At 41.9% G+C, this 25,633-nt stretch overlaps 2 protein-coding genes and 1 long non-coding RNA gene across 29 annotated transcripts in view; 1 reads left to right on the top strand and 2 right to left on the bottom strand.

Annotated features, from left to right (window-relative positions):
* FNBP1 (formin binding protein 1) overlaps positions 1–13,264 on the bottom strand; it is a 152,407-nt gene extending 139,143 nt beyond the window's left edge. For all 26 annotated transcript variants that reach the window (XM_058302221.2, XM_058302222.2, XM_058302226.2 and 23 more), the window contains exon 1: positions 12,972–13,264. In XM_058302221.2, the coding sequence (XP_058158204.1) occupies positions 12,972–12,995 (24 nt within the window). In that variant the 5' untranslated portion in view covers positions 12,996–13,264. The remainder of the gene's footprint in view (positions 1–12,971) is intronic.
* Positions 13,265–18,350: 5,086 nt separating this feature from the next.
* LOC101423028 (uncharacterized) lies at positions 18,351–21,323 on the bottom strand. Of its 2 annotated transcripts, XR_011649451.1 has the most exons (3): positions 21,185–21,323; positions 20,811–21,094; positions 18,351–19,356 (listed from the first exon to the last, which is right to left on the bottom strand). It is a non-coding gene; the product is annotated as an uncharacterized lncRNA (long non-coding RNA). The 2 variants fall into 2 exon arrangements; XR_002797676.3 differs by lacking the exons at positions 18,351–19,356; positions 21,185–21,323 and adding an exon at positions 19,611–19,734 and having other exon boundaries at positions 20,811–21,148.
* Positions 21,278–25,633, top strand: part of GPR107 (G protein-coupled receptor 107) — a 131,467-nt gene continuing 127,111 nt past the window's right edge. Inside the window, exon 1 of the mRNA XM_004463051.4 lies at positions 21,278–21,622. Within this exon, the coding sequence (XP_004463108.1) occupies positions 21,482–21,622 (141 nt within the window). The 5' untranslated portion in view covers positions 21,278–21,481. The remainder of the gene's footprint in view (positions 21,623–25,633) is intronic.

Genomic DNA, 25,633 nt, shown 5'->3' with positions numbered 1-25,633 from the left:
ATGCTACCAGCCAACTCTGTTTTGATTTTATGCTCTACAAGAAACTTTCTACAGAATTTAGGTTTCCACATAGATTATTAGCCTATAGGGAGAGAATGTACAGATCAGCAAATATGACTATCCAGTCTCCTTATGATTACACTTCTCAGCCATAGGACTATACAAAGCAAACAATGAACCCTAATGTAAACTATGGACTATAGTTAACAGTACAATGGGGGAGAGGATGTGGCTCATGTAGTTGGGCACCTGCCTTCCACATAGGAGGTCCTGGGTTCAGTTCCCAGTGCTTCCTGAAGAAGATGAGTTGCTGCAATGAACCTGCAATGAGCAGGGAGTGGATGTGGCTCAAGTGGTTGGGCATCTGCCTTCCATATGGGAGTTCCCTGGGTTTGGTTCCTGGTGCCTCCTAAAGAAGTGAAGTCTACACAAGGAGCAAACACAACGAGCAGACAACAAGTGGAAACAATGAGCAGAGAGTCGAGGGAACCATCTCAGGGTGGAGAAAAGTTAATTTTTAAAACAATAGTACAATGTATAAACTTTCTGTGAATCTAAAACTTCTGTAATAAATATAAAATTTTAAAAAAGAATATACTTTTCCATATGATCTATTAATTTTTAAAAATTTCAAAAAAAATAAGTCACCGACCTTCAATAAGAAAAAAAAATAATTAAAAAATAAATTTAAAAAAAAAAGAATATACTTCTCACCATAAAGTTTGCATTCTGATTTAGTCATCAGTCTTGGCAATTTGGTTAATGTGATTTACCTTTAGGCATATTGGAAATACCAATACCCTTAGCTTAAAAGAGCTGAGGAGCAGACAACACAATAAGGCAGCAACACTATCAAGTGTCACCTGAGCAGAAACAGAGACTAAGAAGACAGTGACTTTTGGTTTGGGTTTTGGACCCAGCTGGTTAAAAATAAATAAAAAGGACCTGGGCTGATGTACTATCTATTTAACCTACAAGCCGAAGCAGTGGGTCTGTCTCACTCTCCCCATTCTCTGGCTCACCTCTCAAAATGTACACTGCTAGGTCTTCTTTAGCCATTCTAGGTTCCCTAGCAATTTATTTTAACCTAATTCCACCTATATAAAACTGTTGAGAGGTATAATACGTGGAAAGGCTCTTTATTCCAACCCCACCATTAATCTACTCAGCCAATCAGCCTAGCCTAGCCTCCAGCTGTCTAGTTCCTTTCCAACCTTTTCCACACGGCAATAAGCAGACTGAACACCTGGCTTTGTGGCGTCCTGCCTTCAGCAGTTAAAAGGGGTCTTGTGCAGCCCTCAAGGTGAAGCCACAGTCTTCACATGGTTTTCAGCCACAGTCTACCATTTCAGGCTCTCTTATAACCCCAACACATGCTCTGCTCCTTCTGGAGCTATGTCCTCTTACACTTCTAGGCCTTTGGGCATGCTATTTACTCCCACTTCCTGGAAGGCTCTGTCTAGATCTTCCCTCCAATCTACCCAATTCCCTTCACCTGTATAATTTACTTGTCCTTCAGGACTCTACATGGAAATCATGTCTTTCCCCTGGGTTACACTCCTGTCCTGTGTTACACTACTGTAGGAGTGGAATGGAAGTGTAATCCATTTCCACACTATTAAAATATTTTTATGCCCCTACTGGCCTGTGAGCTACTTGAGGGCAAGACCTTGCCTTGGGAATCAGTAGGTACTCAATAACACTGTGGATAAAATAAGTACATCTCAATCACACTAAATATGTATCTTTTCTTGTGTAATGTAAATTCTATAAATTTTATATATATATTTTATATATATATACTAAAGCCATAATTATTTATCACCAACGCAACCATTCTTCCTGCCAAAAAATGGTAATGGTAATTAGGAATTAAATCTATCCTAAGATGACAGGGAAACTTTACAGGTATACCTTAGCACCTTCTGAAATACGAACCACGCAAATAGATAATCTATTTTTTTTATTCTTAATTTCATATTGCTCATTATTTCAAATTCATTTTTAAAATTTTTGTATTTTCTTTGTTATTTTTAAAACCATCGGTATTTCATTTTCTTATTAATTATATTTGGCGATTTTGTTGCCTTCATATTTTTTTTCCCTTGGCGAACTGTTTATTACAGATCATTTTAAGGTGTGTAGATATTTTCAAAAGTATCCATTTACATCACACAGCTGATCAGAGCACTGGATCTAAATGGTGGTCCTGGCAGATGGAGATGTGTTCACATCAGCCACATCTACATTCAAACCTCACAAGGCAATATTTTGTACTGCTAACTTGGCATTTCATAATCAGAATTAAATTCAATGAGCTCTTCTCAGTGAACAGATTTTAAGGCTGTTTGATGTCATTTTAACACTTTCAGCAAATATGCATTTCTTTAGAAGCTATTTCAAAAGTGAGTAAGTACTTATAGAATAGTGAGTCTGCTTATAGAATAGAAATTGCATCAGAGTACATTTATTCTTGCTGTACAATTCCTGTGATGTTGAGAAGGGTTCTATTTTTTTTTTACATAATGAGTAAGTGTATAATAATAGTTGTGAACTAGATAACCTATTTTTAAAGATAGGTAAAAGTTAAATTTAAAAATTCAGAGAAAACGGCGAAAAATATATTTTACATACGCACACAGTTTTTTAAAAAAAGATTTATTTAATTTATTTATTTCTCCCCACCCCCTTGTTGTTTGCACTAGCCGTGTCTCTTGGTCTTCCTTGTTTCTTTAGGGGGCACCAGGAACTGAACGCGGGACCATCGATATGGGATGGAAGTGCCTAATTGCTTAAGCCACCTCTGTTCCCGACACACTTACTCTTGAAATCAAAATTTCCTTGCCCAAACAAAGATTTCCAGCCATTCCATATATATCTGTCCTAACACAAACATTTTTAGATCTCTTAGCTTTCTTTGCTAAAAAGAAATCAATCACAAACTAAGCTGGTATGTGGAATAATTTATTAAATGTCTCAGGTGGCAAATACGCAGCTTTTTGTTGGGAAATAATGTGACTTCAGTAGAACTTTTTTTTTTTTACAAAAGTGATAATAATAGCCAGACAGAACTAACTTTAAAATGATATCTTAAGTAGACCCAAACAGATTGTTAAAAAATTTGGTTGGTTAATGTTTTTGGAGTGCATTTAATATAGGGAAAAAATGCACATGTAGTCATGATTTCCTCAAATCCAGACCTCCTTTCCAAAGCAAAGATTTCCAGGCATTTTCCTAATACTGTTATTTTATTGTTAACATGTAAACAAAAAATTAAGTCAAAAGACAAAGATTACAAAGTCACTATGAAAACTATGAGTTCTGCTTGTAGCTGGAGAGTTCCACAATTAGTTCCCAAGGGACAGTTTTTTTTCGTTAAGCCTCCCATTAATATAATAATTTATATTTATCTATTACCTCTCATCTGATATTCTCAATGCAGTTTACAAACAACACTTGTCTCTGTGAAAAGGAAAGCAAGCGCCATCATACCATGCTTTATAGATTAGGAAGACAAAGAACAGTGATGCCCAACACTAACAAATGTTAGATTAGGCAAGCAGTGCAACCCAGGCTGAGCCCTCCAGTGCTGCCTTAAGAATCCATCTGCTGTTTTAATACATTTCAGGGACCCACCCTCAGTTTTGGCTATGCCAACGGAAGTACCAGGGGAAAAGATTCCTTTAAAAGTGCTGAGTTTTCTCTGGCCATAAAAATGAGACCAAAAAAAAAAAAAAGTTCAGTTTCCTGTTCCTCAAGGACCAAAACTTTGTAAGTCCTGCCTATGACATTCAAAGCATCCAAAAAGTAGTCAATATCTATATTCATCTCACCCTCTCAACTCAATTAAAACCTTATTCACCAAGACATACTTTTGTTAATAACAAAATCATAAACTTGATATTACTCTTACTAATTAATACCTTTAGAAACTAGTTTCTTATAAACCAGCAAAGAAAAAAATAACTTTGAATCTGAAAGAATGAGGGATCACGAGACATGTATGAAACATCTGCTAGAATAAAAGCTTCATTCATGACTGTCTTGTTCCTGCTACATCAGTAGCATGTATCACAGTGAGTCGCAGAGACTCAATAGGAGTAACATTAATTGTATTAGCAAAACCTACATCAGTAATGACAAATACAACTTATAGGGATAAAGAAGACTGTGAGCTACTAAAATACTAATACAGAAGATGCAGATTTTTCTTTTAATCATCATGGGCATGTTTGGTGTCAGAAAAAAACAATAACAACAGCTGTATTTAAATCCTAGCACTAGCACTCACTATTTGTGTGTCTAGTTAATAACTTCACATCTGACAGTCATCTAGAAAATGGAGATTTTTAGTAAATTTATGGGGTTCTTGTTAGATTATGGAAGGATGTATTTAGATCCCCTAATAAAGGTGCATTAGGCACTCATAAATGTTGGTTCTCTTCTGTTTTTGTATTTTAAAAGTCAATGGGTGGGAAATGGACTTGGGCCAGTGGTTAGGGCGTCCATCTACCACATGGGAGGTCCACGGTTCAAACCCTGGGCCTCCTTGACCCGTGTGGAGCTGGCCCACACGCAGTGCTGATGCGCGCAAGGAGTGCCGCGCCACGCAGGGGTGTCCCCCGCGTAGGGGAGCCCCACGCATAAGGAGTGCACCCCGTAAGGAGAGCCACCCCAGCTCGAAAGAAAGTGCAGCCTGCCCAGGAATGGCGCGGCCCACACTTACCCTGTTGCAGACGACAACAGAAGCGGACAAAGAAACAAGATGCAGCAAAAAGACACAGATGCTTGAGCCACAGCCACTTCCCCCAAGTAACTTTTAAAACCAATAATTTGATATACATTCCTAGTGAGCCATATCCTAAAGACAAAAGGAACTCTAAAAAAAATTTCTACTATTTTCAGTAATCATGTAATTGTGTATATTGTGCAGTAAGGCATTATGAGCAATTATGTTAGTGTAATTAAGAACAAAATTTTTGGCCTGGTAGAAAGATACAGATATGAGATCAATGAGATTTAGCAAAACTTCTGTAGAGCTTAATTTGAGTTGGATGTATGTATGAACTCATGATGTATTTCATCTTAAAATAAATGTAATATATATATATATATAAAAAAAAGACACAGAAAACAGACAATGGGGGAGGGGAGGGGAATTAAATAAATAAATAATAAAAAATAAATCTTTAAAAAAAAAGCGGACAAAGAAACAAGATGCAGCAAATAGACACAGAGAACAGTTGGGGGGGGGGGAATTAAATAAATAAATAAATCTTAAAAAAAAAAAAAAAAGTCAAAGGGAGAATTTTGGATCTATGCATGATTCTTCCGGAAAGTAAGGCAGCAGAGTAGCATTACAATGTGTGGTGGTGAAGATGAGGCTCTAGAAGAGTATGTGGGGACAAACAGAGAAAACAAGAATGGCAAAATATTGATAATTATTGAAGCTGAGTGATGTATGCGTAGGGTTATAACATCATTTTTTCTACTTTAAGTATGTTTGAAACTTTCTGAAATAAAAAGCTCAAACAACAATTATTTTTAAAAAGAGGAGGGTTCTAAACAAGTCCCAAAACCTGGGATTGAATCCCAGCTTTCTGCTGCATGACTTTGGGCAAATTATTTTACCTTCTGAGCATCAATTTCTTCTCTTCAAAAAGGAGAACAATAATCGTGTGTCCCACCATTAAATAATTACTCATGTGGCTCAGTGGTTGAGTGCCAGCTAACCAAATAGGTTCCAGGTTCAATCCCTGACCCCTGTACTTCAAAAAATTAATAATACTAATTACTCAGATACTTCCTTCAAGAAAGGACTCACTGCGTAGCTGCAACGAGGGTAGTTAGCAGAAACCTCTTTCAGGATCCACCTCATCTTTTGAGCTGAGGTGGTAGCTAAAGTCACACTCTTCTTGGGGAGGCCCTTAGCCAATGAATGCTCAAGGTAGGCACACAAAGACCTGACATTTCTGCCCAATGTGAGACAGTATGAACGGGTAATCTTCGCTGTGGAGGTCCTCATTGGGCTCGCAGAGACTTTCAGGTTTGTATCATGGTCTGACAGCAACCTCTGCCCAGTTCCAAGTTTCCCTTTTCCTTTCACAGGTATCACTCTGGAGACAACATTTGCATCTTAATTCCATCTCAGTATCTTCCCAGGAGCTGGCACAAATAGTACCTTACCTCAATGAATTACTGGGAAGAATAAAATGAGATGACAGATATAAAATACTTTGCACAGCATCTGGGACATGGTAAGCACTCAGTAAATGGTTATGATGATGATGATGATTTAACATTGAAGGCAATAATAGGGCATGCAAAAATATTATAGAAACTAAAGAGTTTATGCAATCATAAACTATTTCTGTTTTTAGAAACCATACCGAGAGAGTAGAACAAAACAAATGGAAACTGTAACTATATACACTGAAACCACAGATATTGTTCTAAGAACTAATTCTTGTTAAAAACCTAATTCCAATTACTAAATAGGTATTTTTTATTTTTTTCCTATCCTATAGCTTATGCGATGTTACAGTTTAAATGTTAAACAGGTCTTAGAACTTTTGCAACAAGAAAGCCTAAGTTTCATCCACCTTAATTTTTTTTTTTAAGATTTATTTTTTATTTCTTTCTCTCCCCTTCCTCCCCCACTCCCGCAGTTGTCTGCTCTCTGTGTCCATTCGCTGTGTGTTCTTCTATGACCTCTTCTATCCTTATCAGTAGCACCGGAAATCTGTGTTTCTTTTTGTTGCATCATCATGTTGTGTCAGCTCTCTGTGTGTGCAGCACCATTCCTGGGCAGGCTGCACTTTCTTTCGTGCTGGGTGGCTCTCCTTACGGGGCGCACTCCTTGTGTGTGGAGCTCCTCTACGTGGGCATCATCCCTGCGTGGCAGGGCACTCCTTGCGCGCATCAGCACTGAGCATGGGCCAGCTCCACAAGCGGCAAGGAGGCCTGGGGTTTGAACCGTGGAACTCCCATGTGGTAGGCAGACGCCCTATCCATTGGGCCAAGTCCACTTCCCTCCACCTTAATTTTTAAAGTGTAGCTCTAGTATTAGACAATTGAGGTTAGGTTTTACATAAATTTAACATCATAAAAGTTCACAAATAGGATAAGGTTATGAATTAAAAGCCAGTACCAACAAAAAAAAAAAAAGAAGAAAAAAAAAAACAATAAAAAAAGCCAGCCCCAATTGTAAAACCATGACCAATCAATATTAAAACCTTGTATAATCCCAACTAACTCTCTAATATAATATACATATTTGGTTCTTTATATCACTAGGTGCAAACTAGTATGATTGTACATTACTAAAACAGGAAACAAATATTTCATTACAAACACTAATATTCAAGAAGACTTCACACCCACATTCTTTTTTTTTTACACTTTTTTTAAATCAAAGTTAATAGATCACAAAGAACACACCCACATTCTAAAACCTAATTAGATTAATTTCCCAGGGCAGTCATGTATTCTTGGTAGTTTGCAATTTTTAAGTGTCAAAATAAAGCCTTATTTTTAAATGTGGGTGGTGTTGATGAAACAAGTATGAGTAATACTTGCAGGAAACACAATATTAGCTTTAGCTAGGAAGTGGGTGATACTTAAATAGTCCTTCAAAAAAGCACTTTCCATGTTGCACCAATGTAAAGCATTAGTTGAAATGTGGTCACACAATAAGCAGGGACATGTATAAACCTCCCTATGGTGCTTGAAATACAGTTTTACCTATCAAAAATGTAATTTACAAAAGTTTTCAGGTACTATGCACTTCATGTGTAAAGTGAAGACAACAAGCTGATGTATAAATATCAATCACAAAATCACCAGACCTCCCCATGTTTTGTTTAATAGCCAATAACCAAAAAAGACTGTATGTAAAACCTGTTCTAATGGAAAGGTAGGGGCCAAATTAAACTTAATTTAATCTATCTTCTGAGGTAATTCTGCTCTACACACCGTAGTTCAGAGAGTGATGTCTCTCTTAATGGTCTTGCTATGCTTGTCCCAAACAGAAATCTCTGCAGTATTAAGTATAAAGAACGGTAGAAGAGATAGACTTGTTAATATTCTACTCCATTCAGCATTCAAAGAGCAGTAAGAAGTGATAATTCTCCAAAACCTGTAACTACTAATAGTAAATTACTTCAAGATTTTTAAAAAAATCAGTACTGCCTAGTATAACATTTTAACACACTACGAAGTGTTCTTATATAAATACACACATAAATATTAGTCATAAATAGCAAGAACAGAGAAGAAATAAGTTTTAAAGACTAAAAAGTTGCCTGGGATTACAAAATGTTTTTTTACAACTGCTAAAGTGCAGTTGTAAATCATAACTGCCAAAGTTGACTTTAAAAATGACATACAGGGAAGTGGACTGGCCCAATGGATAGGGCATCCGTCTACCACATGGGAGGTCCACGGTTCAAACCCCGGGCCTCCTTGACCCGTGTGCAGCTGGCCCATGCGCAGTGCTGATGCGTGCACGCAGGGGTGTCCCCGCATAGGGGAGCCCCACGCTCAAGGAGTGCGCCCCTAAGGAGAGCCGCCCAGTGAAAAAGAAAATGCAGCCTGCCCAAGAACGATGCCACACACATGGAGAGCTGACCCAACAAGATGACGCAACAAAAAGAAACACAGATTCCCTTGCCGCTGACAACAGAAGCGGACAAAGACGACGCAGCAAAAAGACACAGAGAACAGACAAATGTGGGGGGGATAAATAAATAAATAAATCTTAAAAAAAAAAGATGGCAGAGAGGACACTGGGAGACAACAAAACAAGGTTCTGTCACTGAGATCTGTTAACTGCGAAGAGTAGATTACTAGGAAAGTTAAATTTCCCAATAGATTTATTCATATCGTACTTCATGAGCCAGCTAGTAAAAAAGTTGAACAGTCACTTCCTGCCAATAAGTAGGTAAGAAAAGCATTCAAATGTAGCAAGCTCTTGTTTTGTGAGATCTCCTGACCAGTAACAATTTCAAGAAGTTGATGCATATATTTACTTTACACCATTGTCTTTTTAACGAATCCAGAAAATACATTTTGGTTCATCTTATATAGAAACAAATCTCTCTTTTGACTTTAATGTTGTAGGCCGAAAGTAACATACTTTATATGTTGTCACTGAAATAGACTATACTTTAGTTCAGGGGTTCTTAACCAGAAGTCCATGGTTAAGGTTTCAGGTGGTCCATGTGCTTGAATTGAAAAAAAAATCAGCTTATTATCTTTATTTTCTCTAACCTCTAACTGAAACCTAGCATTTCCTTCACTTATGAATGTATGCAATAAATTATAGTAGTATTCATTTCATATCACATTACAGTTGTGTATCTCAAAATATTGCTTACACTCACCCATACTTCAAAATTACAGAGGTTGTTAGAGCTGATCCCAGTTGAGTGTCATAAAACTAACTGCCTCTACATCCTGAGAAGGGGTCCGTAGTTTTCACTTGACTGGCAAAGGGGTTTGTGGAACGAAAAAGTTTAAGAAACTCCTGCTTTAGTGTTTATAATGTGACTTTACAACAGACACAGGTAGGTATCTTGTACACTGCAGTTGTTCAATAAATATTTTAAAATTTGACTAATAGGCTATGAAAAGCTGCACAGAAACAAAATAATGTAAAAACATTACAAACATAATTAGCAATTAGTTGTGACTTTGAGTTCATTTTTATAGTTGTACAACTTCCTGAAATTTCAGTCAAAATTTCCTAGAATTTGAAAGTTCACTCCCATAAAGGCACACGCATGTGCACACACACACATACATACACACACAAAGCACACACCATAAAAAGCAAAACAAAAACCGAAGAAGAAGAACGGTTTCACTCCCTCTATGAAGCCGGATGTGGCTTAGGACTTTAATGTAAAGTGCATGTTAGAAATCTGCAGTTTTTAAAAACCTATCTGGACTTTGACTAAAGTCCAGAAATGTGTGTCAATTAGTATTGGTTGGTGAAGCTCCAGGAAAAGTTGCAACCACCTGATATTAGTAACTCAAGACCATCCAAATGATAGCTCCATCTCTCTCCCTCTAGAAGTACAATTCTGCTAAATCAGGCTTTGGTACCCCATCATTATCTCATTACACATGTGCATGATCCCAAAGCCACTGTTCAAGAAAAACCCTCAATCACTGCCTCCACTGGGCTGCCCAACACACCACATATCACCAGCCTCAAACCAACAGAAATTAGAGAGTTTATTTTTCAGAGTCTTCATTACTCAGTTTTTTCTTAATCTCAAATATACCATTAACAAAATAAGGCAACTGAAAACAGACATTTTTCTACCCTTATACTTCTTTGTTTTTCATCTTAAAAATCAGATTTTGTACTTCTTTTATTAGTGTAAATAATGTGTTGATTCTTTCCCTCTTTTAAGCTATAAACTATTCAGGGGCAAAAGGACGGCACTTTATAGCAAGGGTTCTTAACCTTTTTCGTTCCATGGACCATTTACTAAGCCCACACTACACTGTGACTTATTTAATAAATACATCACACCCACATCAACACGTCCCCACAAGAATAATACTGTTGTGTTTTTTTAAAAATGTCATCTCAAGGTCATGGACCCCTTGTTAAGAACCCCTGCTCTATAGGAATATCTTTCATTTTCAAACTTTTCATTGCCATATATTTGCATATATAGAACTGCTAACATTCTTATTCTTCCTCAAAAACTTTCCAAGTGAAAAAAAAGTTCAAATAGTTCACATACTTTCTCCCTTAAAAATATTTTCCAATTGTTTTATTGTAGAAAATTTGAAACATATACAGTAGAAAACTATTTTGAACCCTCCTATACCAACCACGCAACTTCAACTATTACCAGTTCATGGCCAGTTTGGTTTTATTAATACCCCCATTCATTATGACCCCAAGTTATGTTGAAGCAAACTTTATATATCAGTTTATCTGTAAATATTCCAGTTCCCATTTATTTTGAACTCCCTGTCTTCACCTTCCTTCCTCTCCCAACCGAAAATAAAATAATTAAATTAAATTAAATTAAAAAGGGAGAAGTGCACAGAACAATGCAGGAAATTGGAATTGTTTTATTAGTTTCCTCCTGGTAGCTGCCTCCTCTCCTTTGGCTCACCTTCTAAAACATTCACCACCATCGCTGTGAATCAGTCCCTTTAACAACAGCCTATTTCACTTAGAAATGTATAGCATTTTCCCCCCTTCACAATCTTATTCTTCTATTTGAACAAGTGAAAAACAAATCATGGCAAAATTCTTTTTCTCTTGATAAAGACTACTTCTGATTTGTTCCCCTACCCCAGATAAGCTGAAAAGAGTCAAAAGGAGTGGACGAGGAGTAGAAGACATACAACACTTAAAATGGTAGATTTTGCCTAATTAGATATGTGCAAATATTTTAAGTTGCCTGTTATTTTATTTAAAATGTATATTTGTAAACATCAGAAATTTTGTCATGAATCCTTTAGACAGAAGATGTTTACAAAATGAATTATCTTCATTTAAGGGAGCTATTGCCTTCAGGATTTTTGTATACGTAGCTGCTTCTAGAGTCTAAGAAATGATTATTAAAGAAAAAAAATTAAGGGAAGATGCTCTCTGTTTTTATAACTGCTCTAACCTTGTTTTCCTTTGACATGAGATTTCTTGGCCTTCTCTCACATAGCAACCACACCCTTTATAAATTGTATTCGGAAAGATAGTAAAACACTTTAGAGCCCACCATGGGAAATGGCTCATCCTAAATGCACTTCAGTGCAATAATTTGAAATTTCGTTCACTCCTCCCACTGGACACTGCACTGCCCATCTCTTGCCCAATGATTTCTCCAGGAACGCAGAGAAGGCAGGGAAATAACCTCCATTCCAAAGCCAACAGCTTCTCCTTCCTTGGGACGGCATGAACTGCCTTCGCATCCCGTTAGCCACTCACCCCTGGAAAAAGAGCCTCTAAACACAAAGCCACTTGTTTACCCACCCGCACCCACCGGGATGAGAATACAGTCCAACCCAAAGAATCTGGGCGAGGCGCACCCTCTCCGACACCCTTCCCCGTTTCAAGCTATTTCCTCTGAGCAGTTAAAGAATGATTTATCCTGCGAATGCTTCTTACTGAGGGTGATAAAACAAGATCTCTCCTAATCCTGACTCCTTTCCCCCGCCGGGCCAAACGCTGCAGTTCCCACATCAAATTCAGGACCCGAGCTGGCCCTCCAGGACTACAAATGCTCCCCAAACTGCCACAGGGCAGAAGTGCTCACCTCCAGAGGAAAGAACACCGCTTCTCGGCCCTGGCTCCCTAAAACCCAAAGCCTGGGACCCGCGCCCGCCAAGGCCGCCCCGCCCCCGGGAGGAGCGCCCAGTCCGCAGGCACCTCCACCGAGAGAAAGCTCCTTTAGGAACTCGAGCGGGGCTCCCGAATAACGCAGCTCCCCAGACCCGAGGGCTGCGGTGCCCCATCGAAGCCCCTCCCTGGCGCGGAGCGGGGACCACGCAGTTAGTCCACCCGAGGGATCAGAGCTCTCCCCAGCACACACCGCCGGCCTCGGGCGCCGAGGAGAGGGAAGCCAGCCCGCCCTCCGCTCAGGCCGGGGGGGGTCTCGGACCTGCGGCCGCGCCCACGCTCAGGCCGCCGAGGAGACCCGCACCCGCGCCCCCTCCTCAGGCCACCTGGGAGACCCGCACCCGCGCCCGTCCCCAGGCCACCGGGAGAAACCCCGCAGCTCCTCCTCGCCCCGAAGGAAGAGTCCGGCCCGCGCCTGCCGCTCAGGTCAAGGCCGACAGAGGAACCTGGATCCGCGGTCCTCGCCAGGCCCCCGGGAAGCCGCCCCGCGCACCGTCGCCTCCACCCGCGCAGCCCGGCCCGCGTCCCTCCCCAGGCCGTGGGCCGACGCTGCCCGGCGCCCCGCACCTTCCCCGCAGCCCGGCGGGCCCAGCCCCTCACTCACCCAGAGCTCGGTGCCCCAGCTCATGGTGCAGGGGGCGGGAAGGGGCGCTCCGCGCGGCGGGCGCGGCTCCTCCTGTCCCCTCCCCGGAGTCCCCTTCGCCTCCCAGACCCTCCGACCGAGGAAAGCCCGGCGCCCGCGCGACCGCCGCCTCCTCCGCTCGCCGCGCCTCTCCTGGTGCTCTTCGGGCTCCTCCTCCCCGTCGCTCCACAGCAAAATGGCCCGAGGAAGCGGCAGCCGCGGCCGCCGCAGCGCCCGCCCGCCCCACACCCCGAGAGGCTCCGGCGGGGGCCGAGGGAGGCGGGGCGGCGGGCGCAGGGCGGGAGGGCCGGGCCGCGCGCCGGGGGCGGGGTCGCCCTGACAGCTCGCGCAGGCGCGCCCGCCCGCCCCGCCCGGGCCCCCGGCCCCTCCTCCCCTCCCTGCCTCCCCTCCTCCCCTCCCTGCCTCCCTCCCTCCCCTCCCTGCCTCCCCTCCCTCCCTCCCCTCCTTCCCCTCCCCTCCCTCCCCTCCCCTCCTCCCCTCCCTCCCTCCCCTCCTCCCCTCCTCTCCCTCCCCTCCTCCCCTCCCTGCCTCCCCTCCCTCCCCTCCCTGCCTCCCTCCCTCCCCTCCCTCCCCTCCTCTCCCTCCCCTCCCCTCCCCTCCCTCCCCTCCTGCTCTGCTGCACTGTGCGCCTGGTGCGTTTCACCCGGGGGTCCGGAAGGACGCGGAGACCGGCGACGGCTGGGACCTGGGACCGGGAGGACTCCTCCTACAAATTTTTAATGAAAATGAAATTGCTTATTAGCAACCACGCTTTCTGCTGGTAGGACAACTACTCGTCTTGGAACGCAGCCGGCCCCTGTTATTACCGGTCCTCTGCAGAGGCCTGAGTTCGCTCCACTGCGCGGGACGCCGCTTTGGATTTGAGGACAATACTTTTCGTTGGCAGCCGTTCACGCCCACCAGAGTTTGCTTGGGAAGTTCTTTTCCCACCGCCCAGTAACCCAGGAGATCGGACGGACCCTGCTGCCTTCAGCGGCGGGATTAGGACCCGGTGCGGTGGTGTTCGTGCTCTGTGCTCGTCGAGTAAAGGAGCGACTAAGCGGCTGCGAATGGCTGGCGGAACCCAGAAGCTTACAACCAGCGATTTCTCATCTCTGAAACCAGTGATTTTCTTGTTTGGCCAAGAAACTCTCAGACATGAAAAACGTTACCCATTAGTAACTAAAAGCAAAGGCGCTGGGTCCACAAATAACTTGAGTTCGAACCCAGCCTCCAACGCGTACTAGCTGGGTGGCCGTGGACGAGGAGCCCAACGCTCTGGCTCAGACCTCTCGCCTGCCCAAAGGGGTTAACCGTTTCCATACCGCTGTGCAGGGATGAGGATTACGGAGATAAGCACCTGTTACCTGGCCCACGGCTGGTAAACTGGGAGCTACTTTTATCAGTAGATAACGACTCCTTTCTCTATATTCCGTAGGTATGTGCATATTATCAACCAACCAGCTATGGAGAATTTTTGGAGTTCCAGCTCTTTCCTCTGAATCACCAGTCCCTTTTTCCCCAAATCTTTTTTTGCTCCCTCAGCTAATGCTATTACTGGATCCTTTCCTAAGTAACTGAACTCCCAAAGTAGGCTTCATTTAAAAAAAATATTTCACAATGAGGCATTTCTCTGACAGTCCCCAACCCCAACTAGCTTATCATTCTCGCATGAAAGGGTGGAGCTGAAAAACCTTGCAGATAAACCTCCAAGTCTACTTCCTTTGTTGGGCACCATTTAAGTAAATTTAAACTGTCAAAACTGGTCTTTTTTTCAGTTGCAAACTTCCTTCCACCCCCCACCATTAAAAAAAAAAGCGTTTGTGTGTGTACGTGTGTACATGCGTAAATATTTTGCTCTTACAATTACCATGTCTGGGTGCTCTTTACTCCAGATACTATTAGATATAGAACAGTCGGTATAGCCAGCCACCTACCTCCCAGGGCATATGAATAGCCAAGGCGAGTTTGGAATTTCAAACAATGCTGTACTGTTTAGTCTACTGAAATTTGGATAAATGCAAATTTGGATAAATGAAATGCAGGTTATCTAACAAGACTACTTTGGTAACCACCTCGATTTACCTTCCTTGAATATTACTTCAGTGGAATATTATAAACTAATCTTGACTGAATTCTTGGGGACTGTCTTCTCAGAAAGAGTGACTACTTGTGAAAATATGCTAATCAGGAGAAAAATCAACCTGCTGTTTTAAAGAAGAGAAAAAGAAGAAGTAGAAGAAGAGGCGGAAGGGACAGCAGATGAAAAAAAAAGACCACACAAAGATGAAACATTTTAAGATGAGTAAGCAGGAAATTGTTATTTATAGGAACAAATTAAAGGTCACAGCAGAATTATATGGAACTGAGCTATGCAAATAATGTTAACTTCATTAAGTTTTTCTATTTTATCTTTTTTTTTCTTTAATTTCATTAAGTTTTGGTGGTAACTGGAAAACTTTGACTGTCAGAATCTTTTAAAAAATAAAAGAAAAAAGATTCCATTTATCTTGAAGCAATGGAAACAAACAGTGCTCATGAAAAAGAGAAATGAATCAACCGAGAAAAAGATAAAATAAATAGAACATATTATTTTTCAGAAAGAACTAAACCCATTTCGGTTTCCCTTATATTAAGAAGGAGTAGTTTTAAGACATGGAATTCTCCTATTAACAAATTACTGTAACCTAACCTACTTAGGAATCAAACAACAGGTACTTTAAACTCTGTCTATGTAAATACTGGAAGTACCTAGGCGGTCTGGCTTACGTACACTTGTTTCACTTCTCAGTACTATGTCCTGTGCCCCAACACTTACTAGGTGTGTGGTCTTAGGCACGTTACTTAACCTCTTTGTGCTTCAGTTTCCTAATTCATAAAACAGGTACTCCATATGCTGTTATGAGGCTGAAATGAGGAAACTATGGGAAGAGCATGAGCTTTGGAGTTAGCCAGATTTGGATGGCTCTGCACAGAAAGCTACAGAGCTTTGGCTGAATTACTTTCCTTCTTTAAGCCTCCGTTTTCTCCTCTATAAAATGAACATAATACTTCAAAGATTATTGTGAAGATTAAAAGAAAAAAAAATACAAGTAAAATGCTTAGCACAAAACACCACAAGTTTTGGTTCCTTTTCCTTTTTTCCCCTGTATTCCCAGAGATTGTTAACTGTGTCAAGGAAAGCAATCCTTTACACTAGCTGATACAAGACAACAGCTTTCCTGAATTACAGTTGATTATTGGTGAAGTATTGCTCCTACTGAATTTTAGAAATTTTTTCTTTAAATAGTTTCAACTTTTAGCTTAAAATTTCCCATTTGTTTAGCGTTCAAACTATTTAGTAAAGACCTGAGAAAGCTGTCAAGTGGAAAAGGTAGGATAAAATTAGGTCTACAGTGAGTAGAATCTTAAAACTGAAACTAAGTTTTGTACCTGATAATCTGGTGATGTTCCAGATATAATTTCTCTGAAGCTTTGTAAATATGTGCTTATCATCAGGAAAAACCGGCTGTCCCATTGTAAGCACGTTACATACAATGCCTCTAAGTGGAAGAGACATGAATTTGAAGTTCATCTCCAACTTGCAGGATTTAAAGTGTGCCGGGACCATTGTACTGACTTCATATATGCCAGAACCTGGATTTTCCATGAAGATGTCCCAGCGAACTTTCCCCATGCCCCCAAGAAATGCCTGAAGACCTAAGCTGCAGTTCTGGAAGACATGGTGTTTTAAGTAAAAAAAAAAAATGAGAATGACATATAATTTCTGAGTGTAATGTCAGGTCCCAATTTGACCTATGGTTCCCTGTACTGTATTTATATAAGTAGGTGAAATATCAGTTATTTTGATTTAAAAAACATGACAATTATACCTTATTACAACTGAAGAATAGAAACCCATTTATCACTTTAAAGATTTTTGGAAATTTCTAAACTGGTGCCAAATATAGCACTAGGCTCAAACTACAAATTCTGCTACTAGTGGTAACCTTTACTTGATCCTACAAAGTCAGAGGAAATAGGAAAATAAATGCACTAAGAGAGTAAGCCTAAAAGCCATGTCAGAAGATCAGTTTTTCTAGCCCCTCCAGGCTTTTTCAGCAATTCCTTAAAGTTGAATACCTCTTTGAAAAAGTTGCCAGGGAGAAGCAGGCATAACTTGTTTTGTAACTCAATATGTTTGTTTCCAGTCACAGTATCGTGGTTATGCAAATAGCCTTTTCTTGAAACTCTGAAATCAAATGCTTTAATAAAATCACTAAGGTAGCAGTTTTCACAGAATTTTTAATGTAACTGTCTACAAGAATAAGTCTTTGTAACTAGTTTTCCCTCTCAATCCCAAAATCATTATTGGCATGATATAGCTCTCAAATACCTGAGGAAGAAGTTCCTCAGAAATAGTATCTCCTGTGGAGATACTATTGGTGTGACCCTGAGGTCACGTAATTCCCCAGAAGAATGAAATAAGGAATCCTAAGATCCCAACATTAAGCCCTTATAAAACCATTTTTCTGGAAACTTGAAGACAGAGTTTTCTATTTTGGAAACCATCTTAATGTTTCATCACTATTATATAATTAAATGAAATTAAGAATCTCCCTGCTCATTCCCTGTTTTTAGAAGCCTATTATATTTTCCTTTTTTTTCCAGAAGGTACTGGAGATTGAATCTAGGATCTTATACATGGGAAGTAGGTGCTCAACAACTTGAGTTACTATGTCTGCTTCCATATTCGAAAAAATATGGAGGTACAGGGATCAAACTCAGGACCTCATAGATGGGAATCAGGCACTCAACCACTGAGCTACCCCATTGAGAACTGGTTTTCTTTTGTTTTGTTTTTAGGAGGTACTGGGAATGGAACCCGGGACCTCCTACATGGGAAGCAGGTGCTCAACTACTTGAGCTACATTTGCTATCCTCATATTCAAATTTTATTTATTTTATTACTATTTTTTAAAGACTTTAAAAATTCATCTCTCTCCCCCCCATAGTTGTCTGTGCTCTGTATCCGTTTGCTGTGTGTTCTTCTGTGATCACTTCTATCCTTATCAGTGACACCAGCAATCTGTGTTTTGTTGCGTCATGTTGTTGTGTCAGCTCTCTGCATGTGCGGTGCCATTTTTGGGCAGGCTGCACTTTCTTTCGTGCTGGGCGGCTCTCCTTCCAGGGTGCACTCCTTGTGCATGGGTTTCCCCGACGCGGGGGACACCCCTGCATGGCAGACACCCTTGTGGCAGGGCACTCCTTGCGTGCATCAGCACTGTGCATGGGCCAGCTCCACATGGGTCAGGGAGGCCTGGGGTTTGAACCGTGGACCTCCCATGTGGTAGGCGGACACCCTATCCATTAGACCAAGTCTGCTTCCCATATTCAAATTTTATTTTATTTTTTAAAGATTTAATTAATTAATTAATTAATTTATTTCTCTCCCCTACACCCCCCACCCCAGTTGTCTGTTCTCTGCGTCTGTTTGCTGAGTCTTCTTTGTCCGCTTCTGTTGTTGTCAGCAGCACGGGAATCTGTATTTCTTTTGTGTCATCTTGCTGTGTCAGCTCTCAGTGTCTGGGGCACCATTCCTGGGCAGGCTGCACTTTCTTTGGCGCTGGGCGGCTCGGGCTCCCCTACGTGGGGGACACCAGGGCACTCATAGTGCGCATCAGCACTGCGTGTGGGCCAGCTCCACACGGGTCAAGGAGGCCCCAGGTTTGAACCGCGGACCTCCCATGTGGTAGACAGACGCCCTAACCACTGGGCTAAGTCTGCCACCACATTCAAATTTTAAAACCAGCCATTCTCAAATATGGCACCTAATTTTAAAAAGCAAAAACAAAACAAAAACAAAAACAAAATCCCAAAGCATTGTACACTGCCTTTAAATAATGAAACTGCACTGAAAAATCACCCTTCCCTTTAACAAACAGTTTATACTGAAATGAGAATCAGTTAATTTTTACTGCTTTGGCATTTCCTCTTGATACATAAAAGAAAATACCATTCACTTTACATTCCTACTAAGCTCTTTTATATTGCTGATTTTTTTTTTTATTGCTTTCTAAAAATTTATCTGACATTCCATTTGATAACAAATTGCCTACTTGGACTCTGGGCTTTACATTTTTTTCTTAAATTAAAATGATAAGAATTAGAGAGCCATGTGCTGTAGTACAAGAAGCAAGGCATTATAAGATCCCAACATTAAGTCTTTATAAAATGGTTTTCCGGAAACTAGAAGACATATACTGGAAGACTTTATCGAGATCCAATTCTGAAGCAGTTCTGGTTCTAAAGATGCTTGCCCCAAATTATCAAACCAGTTGTGTGATCTTGAGCAAGTCATTTAATTTTCCTGGATTTGTATTCACATCTGTTAAGGAAGATGGATGGATCCAGTCAATTATCTAAAGCCCTTTCCAGCCTAATGTAATTTCCAACAATGTAGGACAGGGATTAAGTGTTGGTGTTGTGGGTAGACAGGCCTGGATAAGAATTCTAGATGGATCATTTATAAATAAGCAAAGTGCTCTTGAATAAATTACTTAGTAGTCTCATATAAGAAAAGGGTTTTTTGTGAGGCTAAATTAAATAATACATATATAAAGTACTTAGCAGAATGGCTGGTAGATTTTAATCACTCAATACAAATTTATTATCTCCCTATGTGGATTCACAAAATAAATATCGTTTCTTGTTCTCAGTTTTTTTTTTCTTCTGTAAAATGGAGTAGTACAATCAGGTGGAAATTCTGTTCAAAGATATAAGAGTACATGAAATTTTTAATAGATGGCCAAAGACCAGAGGTTGGGGAAGAAAAGGGATATTCACCACCCACTATAAACTTTCTCTTTCTCTTCAATGACCACCTCAGGCTTTTAAAAAATAAGCTACAGGGATGCGGCTGTGGCTTAATCTGTTGGGCTCCCATCTACCATATGGGTGGCCCTGGGTTCAGTCCGGGAGCCTCCTAGGAGAACTGATGGCCTGTGCTTCGTGTAGAGCTGGTGCAGCAAGATGACGCAACAAAGGGAAACAAGCAGATACAGGAAAAACATGCAGCAATGGACACAGAGAAGAGACAGCAAAAGAATGGAATAAGCCACAAGGCGGGGAAGGGGGAATTAATTAAATAAATAAATAAATAAATAAATGCTTCCATCTTCCTGGCTACACCTAAGGCTCACTTTTGTCCTTGCAGAGGGCGTGACAGTATTTGTAATGACTCTGAATTCGAAGGAAGAATTAATAGATTCATGATTTAGGATTCTACCTAGCCCCTCCCCCAGTTGCCTCTTGGTCTGTAATTTTTGAACGATTTTTTTTTTAACCTAATTTTTAAAAAATCTTTAAGACTCTCACTCTGTAATAAAACACTAGTACATTGATAATCATTCACTATTGGGATTCCTGGTGGTTTTATTTTCTCTTTTGTTTATCTGATTTTGCACAAGAGAATGCATTACTTTGCAGCAAACTACAATAGAATCTAAAAAATGAATAAACCTGCCTAACTTGCACTTTTAATAAGCATGTTCTTCTATAACTCCCTGATAAAAAATGGGAAATTGGAGAGGACCGACCGAATCCTTCCATTAAGTATCTCCCTGTAAGGCTCAAAGATTAGGAAATAAAGGAATCCTTCCACACTGAACGAAGAAAAGAACGTTAAGACTGAGCGTTGTCCTTACTGTAATGGTAGGATGAAATAGCATGAGGCAATACAGCAGGAGTTTCCATGTGTTTCACATCTCAATCTGGAACAAATCTGATCTAATTTCTCAGAGCCTCCGTTTCCCTACTTGTAAAGCGGATAATAATACCTACCTTCTATCCCATCAGGTTGTTTCAAGGATTAAATGCAATACTGCACATAAAAGGCCTGATAAGGGCTCAAAAAGTCCTATTACTGCAATCATTTTCTCCTGAGATTTGTTTTAGCGACGTGCCTGGGAAAAAAAAACAAGGGAGTTTTGACAAGTCAGGAACTTTTAAGATATTTTCACCGACTCAACGCTGCTCCTGTAGTCAGTCCAGGGGAGCGGGTGTAGCTCAGTGGCTGAGTGCCGGATTCCCATGTACAAGGCCCTGGGTTAAATCCCCGGTACCTCCTAAAAAGAAAAAAGAAAAAAAAAGAAAGTAATCGGTCCAATCAATGGCCAGGCACCGTGTTGTAGCCATAGTGTAACTCATCCCCCTGCCTTCAAAGCTTGGGACGCAGAGGTGAGGTCCCGGCGGGTCCTGTCCAGTCAATGTTACCATGGCGACCGCCACAGGGCCTCTACCTCTTCTGGTTAAACGGAAAGTCCGCACAGGCGAGGCCAACTGAATGGCGTCCAGTTTAGGCCCCTCGGCGACGTCCCAGGACGCACGCTTCAGAAATACGGCTACAGTCTTGGACACACAGCATTACCCCTCTGCAGGACCTTCCGGCGGCCGCCACCCTTTAACCCCGGAAGTGGGCGGAAGAGGAAGGGGCTGGTGATGCTGGAACAAACATGGCGGTCCCGGCGCCTGTTGGCGGCGCGGGCTTCAGCTGTCCACGGTTGGCCGCCGACCTTCGGCTGCTCCCGCTACTGGGGCTTCTGCAGCTGCTGGCCGAGCCCGGCCTGGGCCGGGTCCATCACCTGGTGCTCAAGGTAAGGCCTGGCTGGACGAGGGGCGGAGGTCGAGGCCGCACCCCTGGGGTTGGGACAACTTTGGCAGTACTATTGGGCCACCCTTCTGGCCCCAGCCGTGGCATCTCTTTGAGAGGGGCCGGGAGGGTTTGATGGGGACGGCGGGGGCTGGACGGCGCTGCAAGGCGCGGGAATCCCTCGGGCCCTGTGGAGAGAGCAGAAAAATTCCAACTGAGGGTGAGGAAGGGGCCTGAACTGCGGCGTGAAAGCGAAGGATTCAAGGAGGCTGCGCTTGGAATCACTCTCGGCTTCCCCAGGTCCTTACCTCAAGCAACGTGCTCTTCCTACCCACCCTCACCTGCGACTTTTATCTCTCACTTACCTTGTCGCAGTCTCTGCTTTTCCATAGCTGTATGCTTGGCGGATTGAAGGTAATTGGCCCCAGTTTCCCGGCTCCGTTTAGGGCTCTCTCTGGACTTACCAAAGTGGGAATCCCAGAAGCAATGTCAAATCTCACTTGAAACATAAGATCGAGAATTTAAAACCAGCATTAAAAATAAGTTTCTAATTTGGGAATCCTCTTTCCCTTGCTCCTGATATTTTCTGTCTAGGAGGGGAAGTTTGTGATAGATGTGAACTGATTCCCTAGGTCTAGCCTTAACTCAAAGCCAAAATTCCTCTAAGGCTAAAACGTGCCTCCAAGCTATTGAGCAGGTCAGTATATCTGGGGAATAGAAAAAAAAATTCCTATAACTAAAAAACCTTGCATATTTTTTCATTGTATACAAATTTTCATGTGCCGTGGGCTTGTAGAAATTTTATGTTATTAAAACACATTGTTTTGATAAACCCTGAATACAGACTTTGGGTTAAAGAGCCTTGTCAGATAACACCATATTTTTGGTTATCAGCTTTTGTTGTTCGTAAATAAAATTTATCCTGATTAAAACTGTCTTTAACCTTAGAGGGATAGGTGAGTTCCATATCTTTTTGACAATCTGCTGAAAGTATAGAACTTCTCTCCACAGCAGTGCATGTGGAAATGTAGACAAAACTTTCTTGGATTTTCAAGGACTTTATAATCCTACTGATGCTTATCCATAGACCCCAGTGTCCAGGTTTATGAACCCAGGTTAAGAACTCCTGATCTTTAAGGAAGCAAACTTGGCCCAACGGATAGGGTGTCTGCCTACCACATGGGAGGTCCGCGGTTCAAACCCCAGGCCTCCTTGACCCCTGTGGAGCTGGCCCATGCGCAGTGCTGATGCGCAAGGAGTGCCATGCCACACAGGGGTGTCGCCCCACGTAGGGGAGCCTCATGCACAAGGAGTGCGCCCCGTAAGGAGAGCCACCCAGCGCGAAAAAAGTGCAGCCTGCCCAGGAATGGCGCCACACCCATGGAAAGCTGACACAACAAAAAGAAACACGCATTCCTGGTACCGCTGATGAAGATAGAAGCGGTAACAGAAGAAACGCAGCAAATGGACACAGAGAGCAGACAACTGGGGGGGAGGGGGAGAGAAATAAATTTAAAAATAAATAAATAAATCTTTAAAAAACAACAACAAACCTCTGCTTTAAAAAAAAAAGAACTCCTGATCTTTAAAATTCTTTCATTTTGCAGTTTAGGATCCTGAGTCTTAGATTAAGTAGTATTACTCCAAGTTCTTACAGTTTATAAAAGACAAAGCTAGTAGTGGGACATACCACATCTGTGTCTCCTGGCTCCCAATCCAGTGCTCTTTGACCATTTATTTATTTATTTATATGTTTATTTCCCCCACCCCCACCCCATTTATTTTATTTATTTACCCTTCCCCCAGCCGCAGCCCCAGCCGCAGCCCCAGCCCTAGCCCCAACCCTAGCCCCAGTTGTCTGCTTTCTGTGTCCATTCACTGTGTGATCTGTGTCCACTTGTATTCTTGTCAGTGGCCCTTGGAATCTGTGTCTTGTTTTGTTGTGTCATCTTGCTGTGTCAGTTCTCCATGTGTGTGGTGCCATTCCTGGGCAGGCTTTACTTTTTTCACGCTGGGCAGCTCTCCTTATGGGGGGCACTCCTTGCACATGGGGCTCCCCTACTCGGGGGACACCTCTGCGTGGCATGGCACTCCTTGCGCGCATCAGCACTGCGCGTGGGCCAGCTCATCACATTGGTCAGGAGGCTCTGGGTTTGAACCCTAGACCTCCTGTGTGGTAGGCTGACTCCCTATCCATTGAGCCAAATCCACTTCCCTCTTCAAGCATTTCTGGGACTAAAATGCCTGGTGATTCATTTGATTAATGCTAGTGATGTTGATGGAATGGAAAAGTATAGCAACCTCAGTATGAGAAGCAAACAGGAATTGATGTAATTCTGGTGATTGATTGTTCTCCTAAATTACTTAATATTTTTCTTCTATGTACCTTTTTTTTTTTTGAGGTACCAGGAATTGAACCCAGGACCTCATACAGTGGAAGTAGATGCTCAACCACTTGAGCTGCATTCACTGTAGAACTCATTCCAAAATCATACTGTAATTTTTTTTTTTTTAAGATTTATTTATTTACTTATTTCTCTCCCCTTCCCCCCCACCCCGGCCGCCTGCTCTGTGTGTCCCCTCGCTGTGCCCTTTCCGCCCGCCTCCGTTGCCAGTGGCAAGGGAATCTGCGCTCCTCCCTGCTGCGTCATCTTGTTGTGTCATTTCTCCTTGTTGTGTCATTTCTCCGTGTGGGTGCCGTAAGCAGGCTGCACTTCCCTCCGCACTGGGCGGCAGCCCACCCACCCCCTGCCCCGGGCGCACTCCTTGCACGTGGGGGACACCCTTGCGTGGCAGGGCACCTCCTGCGCCCACCAGCACCGCGCATGGGCCAGCCCCACACGGGCCAAGGAGGCCCGGGGCCTGAACCGCAGACCTCCCGTGTGGCAGACGGACGCCCCATCCACAGGGCCAAGTCTGCCACCCTGTAATTTTTTTTCTTTTAAAATAAGCATTCTTCTTGCCCAAAGGAAATGAAAATTACCCAGAGACCCTGTCAGAGTGACATTAGACTGAGAGAAAATTAAGCATAAATCTATCCAAAGCAATCAGCAGTATTCAGTTTAATTACATATTTGTGCATTCATCACCTCATTCTTTGAGCACTTTCATTTTTCCAATAATAATAGTAAACAAAAAACAAACAAAACTTCTCACTCTCTGCTTTCCCTGCCATATATAGCTGCTATTCTTTTTCCTTTTCTCTATTATATTTGTATTTATATATTGTAGAAACAGACTTATGTAAGCAATATCACCCATGTTTGTGTTTTATAAGAAGTTTTACTATCTTATACAGCCCCATGTTATTGTTTTTAGCTTTCCTTCTAGTAATATATTAATACATGACCTTACACTTTCCCTTTCAACCACTGTCATACCCATATAATAGCTCTGCTAGTTACAAACGCCGTAATATGCTTTCACCATTTCTATTCATTTCCAAAGATTTAAAAACTATTTTTTTACCAATTCCGCACAGATTAACCCTCAACTTTCCATTCTCTAGTCTTCTCTTTTCTGGTGACCTATATTCTAATAATTAACTGCATGAGTTTACACAGTATATTTAGTTCATAATAGTGCAGTCATACAGTATTTGCCCTTTCGTGTCTGGCTTGCTGCACTGAACATAATGTCCTCCAGGTTCATCCATGTTGTCATATGCTTCACGACTTCCTTTCTTCTTACAGCTGCATAATATTCCATCATGTGTACACCACAGTTTGTTTATCCATTCATCAGTTGATGGTTACCTGGGTTGTTTCTAACTTTAGGCAGTCATGAATAATGCTGCTATGAACATCAGTGTGCAGATGTCTGTTTGTGTCTCTGCTCTTAGTTCTTTTGGGTATATACCTAGTAATGGTGTTGCTAGGTCTTCCTTAGATTACTTGTCTTTTAAAAAAAACTTCTTTGAGCCACATTTTGCAACTGTTGTCACAATCCAGTCATAGATTGCTTTTATCACCCTTATAAAATGCATTGTGCTGGTTTACAGTTAATCCCCATACCC

This window comes from Dasypus novemcinctus, chromosome 8, assembly GCF_030445035.2.
Source record: "Dasypus novemcinctus isolate mDasNov1 chromosome 8, mDasNov1.1.hap2, whole genome shotgun sequence".
NCBI classification, from domain to species: Eukaryota; Metazoa; Chordata; class Mammalia; order Cingulata; family Dasypodidae; genus Dasypus; species Dasypus novemcinctus.
The sequence above is the reverse complement of the archived record's forward strand: the minus strand, read 5'-3'. Positions and strand labels throughout refer to the sequence as shown.